Source organism: Branchiostoma belcheri, unplaced genomic scaffold, assembly GCF_001625305.1.
Source record: "Branchiostoma belcheri isolate BF01 breed outbred unplaced genomic scaffold, Haploidv18h27 scaffold113, whole genome shotgun sequence".
NCBI lineage: Eukaryota > Metazoa > Chordata > Leptocardii > Amphioxiformes > Branchiostomatidae > Branchiostoma > Branchiostoma belcheri.
Window position 1 is genome coordinate 21760 of NW_017802525.1, and position 15357 is coordinate 37116.

The following is a 15357-nucleotide window of genomic DNA, read 5'->3' on the forward strand; positions in this document are numbered from 1 at the left end:
AAAGTTTTTTTGCTAAAGACTCACAGGTTGACGTCATGCTTCATGAGCCTCATCCGCGCGTCTCTCGGCCAGCACTTCTTGTTGTTGTACCCAACAATGTTCTCGTTGTTCGGGTCCGGGTGTTCCGTCAGGTAGCGCTGGATCAGGTCCCGAGCCTCCTCCGCGCTGAACCGGAAGAAGATGTGGATCCGGTCGATGTACCGGGAGAACAGGCGCACCGGGTGGGACGTCTCCGTGGCAACGTCCTGTAAACAAACAAATTTGCATCTTGTAATATCACAACAGATTACCTGGAGCTTTAAGATACCAAGGATACTGCTATCTTTTAGTAAAAGAAGAAGATTACATGGGGGCCAATGCATCTTTACAATGCAGCTTATGCAACGTAAAGCCAGAGGTCCCGTGTTTGAGGCGAGCCACACCTTGAGAATTTTTTAAAAAGCCACTACACTTAACACAAAAAAGAGCAGGGGTCCTTTCTGGTGTGAGTAGATCCTGGAGGGACATGGCTACAGCCGCCATGCATCTACTCTGATGCCTGCGGCTTGATTGATTGAATCATGGAAACGACTAGTGGTTAACTGCAGCTCAACCGGATGATGATGCTTACACAACTTGTACCTACTGTACAAGACTGGTGTGTTACTGGTCATACTTATTTACCTGGTATGTGAGGAAGTCGTTGGGCATTTGTGGAGGTCCTGCTATCTCACTAGCACGTTGCAGACCCAACAAAAGCAGGTCCATCACAAGTACTGCTCAGGCCTTATATACCACTATTACCTACTGGTATTGGTACTATAATAGCTTACCTGGTATGTGAGGAAGTCGTTAGGCATCTGTGGCGGTCCTGCCATCTCACTAGCTCGCTGTAGACCCAACAGAAGCAGGTCCATGACCAGGCCGTAGTACTGCACAATGAAGGAGGCAAACTGCAGACCACGGATTATCCCGTAAGAGTTGGTGTGGTTCATGTCCTGGAAATACAAAAAAACAATTCAGAAAGATTGTATTAGACGACATGTTGTATTCTTATGCTGTGTACAGTGACTGAAAGCCATGCCGAATTTCAGGTCATTTGGTTGAAAAATAACTGAGTTGAACAGTCGAAAGGTAAGTCCAATTTTTGTGCTTAAACTTCAAGACAAGTTCCAAAATTATAGGTATAACCTGTTTTCAATGGACATTATTAGAAGCTCTAGCTTACACCGAGATGTGGGGCCTGTTCTGACAATACAACAGAAGGTACACTTCAGTCCAGACAATAGTGTAGCCTCTTTTGTAACATGTAAATAATCTTAATGTCAGAAGCAACTCAACTGCCGCATTTTAAGACTGTAGCCGTGAACATTTTTAACAATGTACATCTATGAATGCAATAGAAGCCTTCAGCTGCAATGTACATGATCGATCCATAATCCATTTTCGATTGATTGATTGATTGGTTGATTCCTGACCTTAAGCTACTGGATATAATTTTGGAAATGGTCAAACGTTTGCCTTTCGTCAGTGACTGAGAGGCCAGAGGAAAAATGCAGGTTTATAAGCACGAACTATTGATTCCTGACCTTGTAGTTGATGACGACGTTGTTCTTGGCCGTCATGTAGTCGGCGATGTTGTGGTCCACGATCAGACGCAGCAGTCTGTTCAGGAGCGTGAGATCGATCTTCTCATACATCTTCTCAAACTGTGACTCCATCATCACGTTACACTCCCCTTCTCCTGTCTCCCACACATCCTGAAGGTTGTTTATTCCTGGAAATAAACAAATAAACAATAAACAAACCTGTTACACTCCAATGTGCTAGTGGCAGCACCTTGTTAAAACGTACTGCATCTGTGCTAAACCCAGATTCTTCACAGTTTTTGTTGGACGTTTAAAACAGGTGCAATAGCTCAAGAGTTGGAATGCTCACTTTGTAACCTGAGTAAGTGAGTATATGAGTGTGAGAGAAAGAGAGAGAGTGAGTGAGAGTGTAAGAGAGTGAGTGGGTGAGTGGTGTATGAGTGAGACTGAGCATTCATACCTTGGCACCACTTGTAGACCAGTAGCGGCGGAGATACGGTGTCGTGAGTGAGTGAGTGAGTGAGTGAGTGAATGAGTGAGTGAGAGTGAGTTCTCCCATACCTTGGCACCACTTGTAGACCAGGGCTCAGGACCAAGAGGTCACAATTCAAGCTTTTCATGAATATTAACGCTCAGACTAACACCAACCTTGGCACCACTTGTAGACCAGTAGCGGCGGTGTTCGGTGTTGGCTGGTCGAGTGAGTGAGTGAGAGAGAGAGTGAGTGTATGACTATGAGTGAGTGAGAGTGAGTTCTCCCATACCTTGGCACCACTTGTAGACCAGTAGCGGCGGGGGTTCTGTGTCGGCTGGTTTGATCCAGGGAGGGAACAGGCGTCGCTTGTCGGCCTCGTACCAGAGGTACTGGTCCAGGTACGCGTCCGTGATCTTCTCCAGCGGCTCAACATCGTACACCGGGATCAGATGACTGTACAGGTCCATAAACTCTATTCCCACCTGGAGAAAAATGAAAACATACAGGTTCATGGACTCACATGGATTCACAAAAGGAAAATACACTAAACGTGAAAGAAAGAAACATGATTATTAACCCTTGTCCTGCTGGCATTCCTGGCACAATATTTTTCAATATTTTCATGTCTTAATTAGATTAAAAAAAACTAATTTTTTTTGCCCTGCAGTGGCATAGTTACTTCCGCATTCGTTGCGTTTCGCAGCGGTGTAATCCGTTGCACGAGAAGTAGCCCCAAATCGTACCTATGCAGGGTGTTATATAGATGGTACTGAATGTGCCGCGCAACATATGTTGCGCACAGCAGGACAAGGGTTAAAGACCTGATGTGTGAGTTGAAACTCATAAAAATATGTTGTTTCAGAAATTTCAGACTGAGAGAATTTATTTGAATATCCATTAGTTCAAACTTAAGTTCTTATGTAGTGATGAACTTTCATTCTGAAGACTTCATGGAGTTATAGTATAGTCAAAAATTGAGGAATGTCCAATTTCTTGTGTTGGAAATTATGGTTCAAACCTGCTTCATGTTGACTTCTACCAACACAGATGTCTATAAACATCTGCAAATATTATAACATTTATGCTCGTTATGTACCTTCAATAAGTTATGGACACAAGATTGAGAGGTTCAATTTCTAGCATTGACTGGATGTTGTGTCCTTCAGAAAAGCACTTTCCTCACCCCACCCAGGTGTAAAATGGGTTCCTGGCTTCGGCTAGGGAGGTAAATGGCAGTGGAAGGAGAGGGATGGAATTTCTGTACCCTTGAAGGTTGAAAGATTAAGGAACTTCAGACTAACCTCCTTGAAGGCTCTCTGTGTGAGCAGGTGACGTTTGATACGGCTGAGCGCCTCGTGAGGATTGTCGTAGGCCTGCTCGATCAGACCCAGCTCCTCGCGCTGAGACTGGTTCAGACGACTCTTCACGCTGCGCAGGGGGGAAATCAAATTCAATATTAGTCACTGTGACAAAAAATGCATTGCTGCAAAGGAAAAATCTTAACTAAATTTTTACTTTTAGCTGAATTTTCTGGCGTAAAAAGAAAACAAGGCCAACGTAATCTGATATTCTAATTGTGCCAGATTTCTTTTACTCTGTAAGAGCAACGATTGGACAAGGACAAACTTGCAACAATTCACCAAGGTCAAACCCAAGACAAGGTCACATCTAAGTCGATGACAAGCCAAGGTCAAACTCACCAAAAGGACAAATCCAAGAGAAATTTAAAGAAAACTTGTCCAAGATCACAAAGCAAGTCCAAGGTCAGACTACAACATTCCAAGGTCAAGGTCACCCCCCAAGAACCCACCTGTATGCCTCCTTGAGCCTCTCGAGCGCGAGGATGAGCAGCTTGGTGTCGTGTTTGTACGAGAGCGGCGGGAACGGGATGGGGGAGAAGCGCCGGCTCTCCAGCCAATGGACCGTCGTTGTGTAGATGGCAACCGCCTCCTCAGCCGTGATGTAAGGACCGTCCTGCGGGAGGGGGGCAGAACAGTGTAAGGTCATGTTAGAACAGTGCAAGGTCATATTAGGGGGAGGGGGGCAGAACAGAGTAAGGTCATGTTAGAACAGTGTAGAGGTCATGTTAGGGGGGAGGGGGGCAGGAACAGTGTAAGGTAGTATTAGTAGTAGACTTGTTTAATCGTTGTCAGCAAAATTCAAGCCTTCCTGGCAGCTGTCTTGGAAGGCTTGAATTGTGAGGCAATTTTTACAAAATGCGTCAGTCTATAAAAAGATTATACATTTAGCTTCAACAGTTATCATCATTTAGCGAGTGATGGCAAAATTGAGTTATTCAACATTTGGAGGGAGTGGGGGACTAAAACAGTGTCTTAGAGGGGAGGAGAAAGAGAACAGTATGAGGTACAACATTGGGGGGAGGGGGAGCAAAACAACTGTAAGGTACAACTATATCATTGCGGATGGGGCAGGATAACAGTGTAAGGTACAATCATTTAGGGGGAGGGGAAGCAAGAAAACTGTAAGGTACAATCATTTAGGGCGTAGAGGCCAAGAAAACTGTAATAGGTATTATCATATTAGAGTTGAGGGGGCAAGAATGTAACACAGTGCACATGCATGCGTACCTTCAGGTAGTTGTGCTGTCTCTCCTGTTCTGCCTTCAGGTACAGCCTGGTCAGCCGGCCAAGGTTCTTCTTACACACAGTCTTGTCTACCGTCGCCCCTCGCCTGATTCGCTCCCTGTTGTAGTGCGCTGTGTTTGTCCACCAGTCGGCCTTCATCTTCACGTACCGAAGGATCATGTTCTCTATCGGTGTGGGCAGACCTGAGGGCAGACAAAATCTCAATTTAAAATCAACCTTGTATACATAAAAATCAACCTTATTTGTGTTAGGGAAGAAGAAGAAACAGAGAAGAAATTGCAAGTTTTCCTCCTGCAAAGTTAAAAATAAGAAACTCACCGGGAACCTTCCATGGGATGTTAGCCTTCCAGCACCGCCATGCCTCGCTGAGATGCTGCAGGATGGTCCTGGCCTTGTTCTGTTTGATTCCCTCTGGCATCATGTCCAGGATGTCGTGCATCACCTGGGGCAAAGGGCAGGGGTTACAGATGTCAATCATACTACTGATAAGGGCAAAGGTCAGGGTTTACAGCTGTCAATCATCCTACTGATGAGGGCAAAGGGCAGGGGTTACAGCTGTCAATCATCCTACTGATGAGGGCAAAGGGCAGGGTTACAGCTGTCAATCATCCTACTGATGGCAAAGGGCAGGGGTTACAGCTGTCAATCATCCTACTGATGGCAAAGGGCAGGGGTTACAGCTGTAAATCATCCTACTGAGGACTGCAAAGGTCAGAGGTTACAGCTGTCAATCATGCTACAGAAGAGGGAATAGGTCAGAGGTTATAGCTGTCAATCATCCTACAGAGGTCAAACTTGTCAATCAATCAATGTATGTTTCCAGTGCAGAAGTAGAAGTAGTCACCATCTTTGTTGAGTCAAGCATCTCCTATCATAAGATACTGTACAAGTGACCACCTCTAATAAAGGTCCACCTGGCCAATATGACCAATTCTTGGTGGGCCCTTACATAATTTTTCCCGATGACACAAATTTCAGAATCCTGCCTATAGTGCTGACCACCTTCTTTGTCAGTTTTGACTACATGTCTATATACTATTAGTAAAGAGATTAACACTATTTCCACTTCAAAGAAGCCACGTGACAAGCCTCACTGGGTCAGTCTACTGAGTGACTGGTCGAAAGCTATAGGTGAGAGAACTTCTTTGTGTTGGATCTAGAGTTAAAACTTTAAGACTAAGTTGTCTCCCACTCTCTATGTTACATAAGTCCATCCATACCGATGCTCTCAGCTCCAGATCAAAGTGGCTCTCCACGCGTTGCTTAGTAACCGTCTTGGCCACGCCCTTGGAGTGTCTTCCCTCGAACTGTCTGGACAGCAGGTTTCCCAGCCAGCGCTCGAGCAGGGGAGTGATGCCTCGCATGAAGAATATCCACACTCTCCAGCCTGGAGCCCAGAACCCACAGCCTGGACCTTTCCCTACTGGTCCCTACAGAGAAGAAAGGGAGGGTTAGGCCACACCAATTTAATTTGTTGGTTCTCGGATTCACCTCTTCCTTTTTGTCTGATTTGCAAAAAATAAAAATAAAAATAAAAAATTTTGGTTCTGAATCGACTCAAAAATGCTCATATTTTCCCCAAACAAACAAACACTCAAACAAAGAAACATGTACTCACAGTGTTGAATCTGTAGTAGATGAGATGTTTGAGGTCCTTGCACATGCGAATCTGCCTCATCAGCTTGTACTTGTACCGGTACATGCCCGTCAGCTGGCCAACGTGGGCAAATATGTACTGCAGTCCATCCGACAACTAACAATGTGGGAAAGAACAGGAGAGAACATTAAGTTTGACTTAACTATGCCTTTGTGAACTTTGTAGTGAAATTGAAGCAATGAAGGATTTGTTACTTTTAGTTGAGTATTAAGTAGTTTTCTTGTGTAACTGGTGCTGTAGCAGACACCCTGTGGTGTTGGCTTACATTATGTGGCAAGTAGCAGGACAGAGTTGGAGGGGCTGGGCACCACATATCTGAATGTCTTTAAGTAAGAATAAACAGAGCAGTAGTTTGTTAGGCTGATGAAGCATATAAAGGTAAACCTTTATATTAAAGCATTAATGTTTAAAACATTTCTTGCTTTCGTTTTTTCTCACCTGGAATGCATCGACGTTGCCCAGGCGATACTGCACGTGAGAATCGATGATGAGCTTTGTCAGGCGCAGAATCTCACGACACAGGTGGAAGGCGTTCCCAAACCTCGACTTCTTCCTCTCCTGTTGGAAACAAACAAACAAAAGGTAAATACACACAGACACAGGATCTCATGACACAGGTGGAACGCGTTTCCAAATCTGGACTTCTTCCTCTCCTGTCAAACAAATAAACAGTAAATAAACACATTAAAAATATAACAGCATGAGCAATAATCTTGCTGCACAGGGACAGAAGAAAGGATTCTATGCCCTATAATAATAAACAAACAATGAATAAGAAATTAAAGATTTTGTACATGGGAAGACCTAGTCTGTGGCCTATGTCCAACTAGGCCTAAATTACAAAACATAAAGATTTTGTGAATCCATGTTTTATTCATTATTGTGAATTTTTTAAAGACAGGAATAAGATAATCTTTGACATCTACTGTGGTCCTGTCTTTGGCACTCAAAGCTGACCCTGATGCTGTAAAAAAAATTCTGAGAACCATGTGTAAGACCATGTGTTCGAAATGCCCATGATCTGCATTCTGCATTTTGCAGAAAGATATACAATATTTCTACTTGCAAGATTTAGAGGCATGAATTTACAAAATTATCAAATTGTGATGGTTAAGCTTTAATGCTTATGTACTTTATGTAGTAGCCATTTATTGCTTATTAGGGAGGCTCTATGTTAATGTAAATGTTTGCGTGAAAATGAATTTAAAAGAAAATAAAAAAATGCATAAAAATTGTGATGGTTGCAGTATGGAGGCTTGCAGGAAGTATTTCCAAATTGCAAAAAAATTTTTGACTGCCTGCAATATTGCAGAACATTGACAAAAGTATTTCTACCACTGATTAGATGGTTTCCCTGACCTTGGTTGTGAGCGTCTTGACAGGTTTGAGGTTGAAGTTGTAGTCCAGATGCAGGTAGTTGAGGTTCTTCCTGTGTATGAGCAGGTTCAGCATGTTATACCCCTGTCTGCACACCTGCAGTCCAGCCTCCACCCAGTCTAACGTCGTCGACTGGAAGAACTTTGTTGCCTTAAAGGAACGGAACAGGTACCTGCAAGGAAGAGCAAAAAAATTAAGTTGTGCACAAGGACAAGAATCTTTGTCCAGAATTCCAAACAGATTTCTTTGCATCCAAAGGTTTAACAGATCTGTGAAGGCACTCGACTCTGGTGAAAATGAGTACCTAGTTTCTGTTAGGTCTCATGATGATGATGATGACTGGTTTATTGTTCTTCACATAAAAAGTCTATGGCAGCCTAAATGGCTGAATTGTTGACTTCTTACAACTTAAAGGCTTGAAGAATATTATGAACTTACACTCGAGTTGTTCAAACCTTACAGTCTTGTCTTACGAAGCTTGTACTTACATGATTGTGTGTTATGCCTAAAGGCAGGTGGTTTACCAGTTATTCAAAACAAACAAAACTGTTAAGACAATTTGACTCACCGTTTCTTCTGTGCCTTGGGAGGTTTGTGTTTGAGAGCGTTGAGTACGTAATACTTCAGCAGCTTTAGTTTGACTTACCGTTTCTTCTGAGCCTTGGGAGGCTTGTGTTTGAGGGCGTTGAGTACGTAATACTTCAGCAGTTTCTGGTACGACACGCGAACCTTCACAGGCATGCCTGCTGGACAGTGCTCACGGTACCTGGGAATAAACAGGAGAACTTAAAACTTTATAGAGGAATGTTTTGCTTTTGACGTTAGACTGTTCACTTGACCCTGTTAACTAGAGTTCTGTGTTACCGTAGTCATTATTAGTAGAGCAGAGCTCTTTAAATAGTGTGAATAAAAAACATCTCACCAGCATTGTGAACTTAAAAGACTAAAGGTTCCTTCCAACACTGGAATTAATTGGGACTTACATAGACAGGTCCATTCCATGAACAAGATTGAAGCAGTCAGCTGAAAATTTGGGGTAAGTCCCTGTTCATTCCAGAAATTGTAAGAAAAGTCTTTATATCATGACTTGTACCAACACACAACTTTCATGCTAACTCACCAGCACTTGACCAGCGGTATATCCACCGCCCTGCGTGTTCGGCCGGACCGCAGGTGGAAGGGTCTGGGTGCCCAGAGCAGGGCGATCCCGTTGGCCGTGTTGTCGGTATAGAGCGGACTGTCCTGTAGGAACGGCTGGACAAACTCTGGCAGCTCAAACTCCTCATCATCGTCCGGCAGGGGCTCCCAGGACTGTGCAGGGCATTCAGGATTGGTCAGTTTGAATTGAAGCATGTGCAGGATTGGTCGGTTTGAATTGAAGCATGCGCATGATTGGTCAGTTTGAATTGAAGCATGCGCATGATTGGTCAGTTTGATTTGAAGCATGTGCAGGATTGGTCAGTTTGAACAATTTGTACAGAAATGTAATATTGTGTAAGATTTAAACTAAAGCTATTAGCCGTTATGTCCTACCTTGACAGAATGTCTGTGAGCAATGGGGTTGATGAGGGGGTCGAAGTAGAACGCCGGCAGATCGGGGTCCTCTGTCTTTATAAAGACCACGTTGGGAATGTGGTACCTGGAAAACACACATGACAGGATGAGATACATCTTTAACATAGCGGTGTGGTATTTAGCATGTAGCAAGTGTCTGTATAAATCTTTTAACAGGTCAAAACTTTCCCAAAGCATTATGGAGCAATGGTGCTGTGCCAACTTGTTACAGTTTCAGAGCTTGTTGTGATCCTCATACTTCAAATCAGGGCTCTCCCCAAGCAATGAAGTAAGGATGCTCCCCCTCTCCCCAAATTCTGGCACCTCTCCCAAATTGTTCAAATTTAGTGTTTTCTCTTAGTATTTATATGAAAATTTTTCATCAACCGATTAGGGAGCACCTCTCCTCCTCAGAATTTATGGGGAGACCCCTGAAAGTTCAGGGCTTGTTGTGGTCTTTCACTCGCTCACTATCCAGGATTTGATTATCTTTGTTCTTCAAATGTTGTATTGAGTCATGTGACAACTCCACCCACCCCCAAACTCAAATCCTGCATCTGAACCTTAACTGTGCTTCCAGATCAACAAATAGACACATAGTTATACACAAAACAGTCAATAATTGTACAAAGTACCTACCATGACAGATGGACCTGGTAGGGCAGGTTGTTGTACAGGTAAGGGAAGGCAATCTTGTACTCTGTACGGATCGGCTGCCGGATGATGATCTTGTTGATGTCGTTAAACTCGTTCCAGTCCTCATCTCTTATTAGCAAAAAAAGCACGGGGGGAAATAGGATTTAATTTTCACAAATACCTACAGCAACTTTAAATTGAATATATATGCTTCTAGCAACAACTGTTTATACTTATTCAAACACATTCATAACATATGGTGAGCAGCCCCTCCAACTCTGTCCTGCTACTTGCTACATAATGTTACCCAATACTACAGGGTGTCTACTACAGCACCTGAGTTACCATGGTGACAGATGTCTGGTCCAGGTCAAGACCCTGTTTGTTTTGATGAGAAGATGATGAGGACACAGAGCAAAAACAATATGTTGTGTGTGTCGAAAGCTCCCAAACATATAGTAGTCTAAAGTATGGTGATTTTGTACTTACTGTAAGTTACTGTCCCTGATGAGGGGTTCAAACTTGGGTCCACCGGGGATGGCCTGGTTCAGGGCCTTGGAGGTGAAGAAGGACTTTAGGTCGAACAGGTAGAAATAGTTTTCATCCACCAAGTCTGTCAGCAGCTGGTTAGCCAGGCGGTACAGGGTGGACATGATGGGGAGGGTCAGCCGCCACAGTTTGTACGTCGTGCCGTTTACAAACCTGCAACAAACAAACAAACAAACAAGTCAGGAGCTGGCTACCCTTAGTTTATGGTGATTGTCTTCTGTGACTCTGACACTTCATGTAAAAACTTTGAGGTCATAGAGCAAAGGTCAAAGGGTATGACCCTCATTTTGAAACTGAAGTTTAAGGTCACAGAGTAAAGCTGATAGACAAAGGACATGACTACTTTATATCTAAGTTTGAGGCCATAAAGACTGTACAGCCTGCAGAGGTCAAAGGGCATAGCTCATTGATCTGAACTTCAAGGCCATAGATCAAAGGTGAGAGGTCATGACCCTTACTTCATGTCAGAAAGCAGCTTGTTGTCGCAAAACCAGCTGAAGACCTCTGCGTCATCCTCAGAAAGAGTTTGGGTTAATGGAAAAGTTGAAAGCTCAGAGGTGAGGGGGCAGTTCAAAGGACATGACCCTTACTTGGTGTCTGAGAGCGGTTTGTGGTCGTAGAACCAGCTGAGAACCTCTGAGTCCTCCTCCGAGTCCATCTCCATCTGTATCGGCTCCAGCGGCTCCACGTCCAGCACGTTGTCTGCGTAGTCCAGCGGGGGCTCCTCATCATCGAACGGAGGGAAGCGCATCCGCTTGAAGTGCCGCCGGTCTCGCTTCTCACGGCGCATCATGATCCACATGGTGCTGTATGAACATGAGTCGGAAATTTCCTTATTGAAAATAGGACATAAGAATGACAAATGTACCAAGACTACAAACACACAGACCCACCTGGGGTGGTGACATAGAAAACTCAACCACAATGAGCAATATCACACACAAACACACACAAAGAAACACACAAACACGCACACACACAGAACCATACAAACACACACACACATTCATACATACACACACACACATGTACAAACACACACACACATGTACACACACAAAGAACTGACAAAAACACACACACACACACACAGAAAACTCACCCCCACTGTGCGATGTAGACAGGTTCGATGACCCAGGGGATCTCGTTCACAAACGTGATGGCGCCGGTGATGTGGTAAATCACGCTCACGTCTCGGATCTGTTCCCAGGGCATGGGCATGTTCTCTAGTAGCTTCAGTACAGCGTGGGGCATGTACTTCAGAGCACTGTAACATAGAAACAACCGTCATTGTTAGATCTGTTCCCACGGCATGGGCATGTTCTCTAACAACTTCAGCACTGCGTGGGGCATGTACTTCAGAGCACTGTGACATGGAAACAACAATCATTGTTAGTGCTCTAAATTCACCAAAAACACCTGGGCTCATGGTGCACACACTCTCACTCACTACCCAGTTTAGCATCTGTTGTGTCACATAAAATAGGATGTCAGCAAAACCTCTACCTGTCTTCAGAGCTTGAATGTGACATTTTTTAGCTATTTAAATGTTAGCATTTAGCTAGCTTCAATTTTTACCCCCCAATAAAAAGCAATACAACAATTTTCTCTCATAGTTAAATTTAGCCTATTCTAGTATTTGACTCTGGGACTAATGCTCACAACAGCACATTTTTTACCGAAAAAAAGGAAACTTACCCCAGGTAGACTCTCTTGTCGTGTCGGAACTTGCGGTTGGTCATGTCTCCGTGGTCCCGGATGATTTTGCGGACGTGTTCCGGAGGCATCTCCTCCTTCTGCGCGTCCACGAAGCCGAACTTCCGCTTCTCTGCGTAGCGCTTGGACTGGAGCTGCTGCCATTTCCGCGCTGAGGAATAAGGGTTTAGTTAGGATGTGTGGATGGATGGGAACATGGATAAAATACTGTAATTCCTGATTTTTTTACTGTACTATTGTTATGTTCACTGTCACTTCTGTACCGTGAACTTATCATTACAGTTAACAAAAAATTCCTGGACTTTTCCTGCACCTGTCACCATCGTAAATATATAGTTCTGTGAATATTTCCATTTTTCTCAGACTGTGAACTTTTGCTACCGCGAACATAAAGTGAATTACAGTAATGGATAGATACGTAAGGCCTAAGAAAAAAATGTTGTGTTTCAGTCTAGGAAAAGGTAGGGTTGGTAGGTAGGGATTATCTTTTTTTATTCTTTTCTTATTATTCTTATAGTGATCCAACTTGTGATCCGACTTATACACTACAGTTTTTTTTTAATGAGGTAAAACTTGGAAGAGACATTTCATTGACATTGTTTCGGGTTTCCAAGCCCTAAAAACTGTACTGGATGCCTTTAATGTGTGGTGGGTGTGCTGTCTTACAGCAGTCTTACCTTTCTCCTGCAGTTTCTCCTCCGACATAAAGTCGGGGACTCCGTGTCCAGGCATGAAGCTGTAGGCTGCCATGGTGGACAGGAGACCAGTTTACAGGAACTACTCACTGGAATCACAAACAACAAACATGTCATGTTATACAGGCATGAAGCTGTACGCTGCCATGGTGGACAGGAGACAGGCTCACTGGAATCACAAACAACAAACAGTTTAACAAATAACAAACATGTCATGTTATACAGGCATGAAGCTGTACGCTGCCATGGTGGACAGGAGACCAGTTTACAGGAACTACTCACTGGAATCACAAACAAGAAACAGTTTAACAAACAAGAAACATGTCATGTTATACAGGCATGAAGCTGTAGGCTGCCATGGTGGACAGGAGACAAGCTCACTGGAATTACAAACAAGAAACAGTTAAGTTTAGAGTGGAACTCCCTGTAAGTACAACAGTTACCTGCATACCATCTTCGGGGTAGAAGGCCGAAGGCGTCTAGCCTGTGTGGTTCTGGTCTCTACTTAATCCAACATAATTTGTGAGGTACAGCATATTCTCCCAAATTTAATATGCTTATCCAGCTTGTTCTTAAATTCATGATGTCCTCGAGTACGCGAGTCTCGACCACTGACTGGTTGGGAGTTATCCTGCACTACAACATTCTAGTACTACTAGTACTACTTATAAATTTTGTTTGGGACATCATCACTAGATAGCTTAAACAATGCGCAGTTAGAATGTGTAAAGAAGAACAAGAAGAAAATGTGCAAAGGTTAGGTGCAGCAAAAGCAGCATTCACTTGAAAAAAAAATATTTATTCTTTGCATGAAAGTTTACGTAAAATTTACTTCATGGGGAGGGGGGCAAAACTTCTATTTGGTTCACGTTCAAATAAACTTGAATTGGTAACTCCAACACCCCAACAGCAATACCTATCGACAGCGCAAAAATTACCAGAAGCTTCCTGTAACTTCCTAACGGCTAAATTAAGACCGTTTACAAACGAGAACTGTTGATCTGGCCAAAAAAATCATCATATCTCTCGAGCTCTCTACACTGTGACGCGCCGGATTGAGTACTTAGAATGCTCCATACAAAAAGTCGTAGTACGGTCACGATACGTCAAATGAGGCTGGTTTATGTGTCCCCGTGATGTCAACGAGTCAGACCACCGTGTGTGGGTCAGTTGGAAATTCAAAAATCACTGGAAGACGAGATATGTCCCGTCAAAGTTGACCTTCTAAGTACTCATTTTGGCGTGGTTTTTCTGTGTTTTGCGGTCTGCATGGGGGTTTTCAGACGACCGCTGTCCAGTCTACTTCCGGGTCAAACCACGCCCCCTAACAGCTGCTAATACGCGTATGTGTGCTTATAGTTGGACGGCGATTGCGTCCGATACGGATGTTCTGGCCAGTGTAACGGTACGGCCCGGAGTCTCTTTTGTTATCACACATGCTTCCAAATGTTTCATAGAAACTCGAACGGCCCCCGTTACACAAAAAGTGTAACGGCCACATGCGGCTGTCGGGCGATTAAACCCGCGGTCGGGTTGGTACGTTGGGCAATACGGCATGCACAGCGTAGTATTACTATATATTTTATTCTTTATTGCAAGATAACATGTAAGCCTTACCTCTAATAGTTGTTCTATCAGGATCACTCAGTTTAACCATACTAATTGTTTCTTCGAACTTCACGTTACACCCTAGCTGTTCACCCTAACCATTCTGACCGGGACATATCATTCATGTTTCTAACGAAACATACCGTAAGTTGTCTTACAGACAATCTGTTTTGCTGTGCGCACGTATGTAAGTTCTAATGTAGTTCATTTTCGTTCACGACAATTTCAGTTATGGGGTAATTGTAACTTTGGACTACATATATCTTTAAATGGAACAATGCTAGAATGTCTACATACATGTAAAATTGCTTGACAAATAAAGACGGTAGATTTTTCACCTGTCACTTGAATGATATAGCCCTGAACAAGAGAATTCCCACCTGTGTCATAGGAATGACATAGCCTTAACATGGCAGATATATGTCACCTGAGCCATTTGAATAATATAGCCCTGAACAGCAGAATTTCCACCTGTGTCATAGGAATGACATAGCCGGCAGATATTTTACCTGTGTCACAGGAATGACATAGCCTTAAGACGGCAGATATTTTACCTGTGTCATAGAAATTATATAGCCTTAAGACGGAAAATTTTTTACCTGTGTCATAGGAATGACATAGCCCTAAGACGGCAGATATTTTACCTGTGTCATAGGAATGACATAGCCCTAAGACGGCAGATATTTTACCTGTGTCATAGGAATGACATAGCCCTAAGACGGCAGATATTTTACCTGTGTCATAGGAATGACATAGCCTTATCATGGCAGATATGTCATTCCAATAACCATCATGGAAATTCTGTTGTTCAAGGCTATATCATTCCAATGACACAGGTGAAATACGAATGATATAGCGCCTTAGACAACAGAATTTAAACCTTCTCTTGTAAGTTTATCTTTGTTGGTAAAAGTCA

The 15357-nt window shown here is 43.4% G+C and overlaps 1 protein-coding gene across 1 annotated transcript in view; it reads right to left on the reverse strand.

Annotated features, from left to right (window-relative positions):
- LOC109462203 (pre-mRNA-processing-splicing factor 8) overlaps positions 1–15357 on the reverse strand; it is a 31142-nt gene that overhangs the window by 14523 nt on the left and 1262 nt on the right. Inside the window, exons 2-22 of the mRNA XM_019758727.1 lie at positions 12816–12922; positions 12121–12289; positions 11525–11689; positions 11013–11228; positions 10363–10575; positions 9877–10002; positions 9217–9322; positions 8804–8994; positions 8330–8449; positions 7666–7855; positions 6745–6864; positions 6268–6402; positions 5870–6079; positions 4968–5091; positions 4632–4831; positions 3854–4017; positions 3345–3471; positions 2333–2525; positions 1569–1756; positions 813–977; positions 25–245 (exon numbers count right to left, since the gene is read on the reverse strand). Of these exons, the coding sequence (XP_019614286.1) occupies positions 25–245; positions 813–977; positions 1569–1756; positions 2333–2525; positions 3345–3471; positions 3854–4017; positions 4632–4831; positions 4968–5091; positions 5870–6079; positions 6268–6402; positions 6745–6864; positions 7666–7855; positions 8330–8449; positions 8804–8994; positions 9217–9322; positions 9877–10002; positions 10363–10575; positions 11013–11228; positions 11525–11689; positions 12121–12289; positions 12816–12888 (3416 nt within the window). The 5' untranslated portion in view covers positions 12889–12922. The remainder of the gene's footprint in view (positions 1–24; positions 246–812; positions 978–1568; positions 1757–2332; positions 2526–3344; positions 3472–3853; positions 4018–4631; positions 4832–4967; positions 5092–5869; positions 6080–6267; positions 6403–6744; positions 6865–7665; positions 7856–8329; positions 8450–8803; positions 8995–9216; positions 9323–9876; positions 10003–10362; positions 10576–11012; positions 11229–11524; positions 11690–12120; positions 12290–12815; positions 12923–15357) is intronic.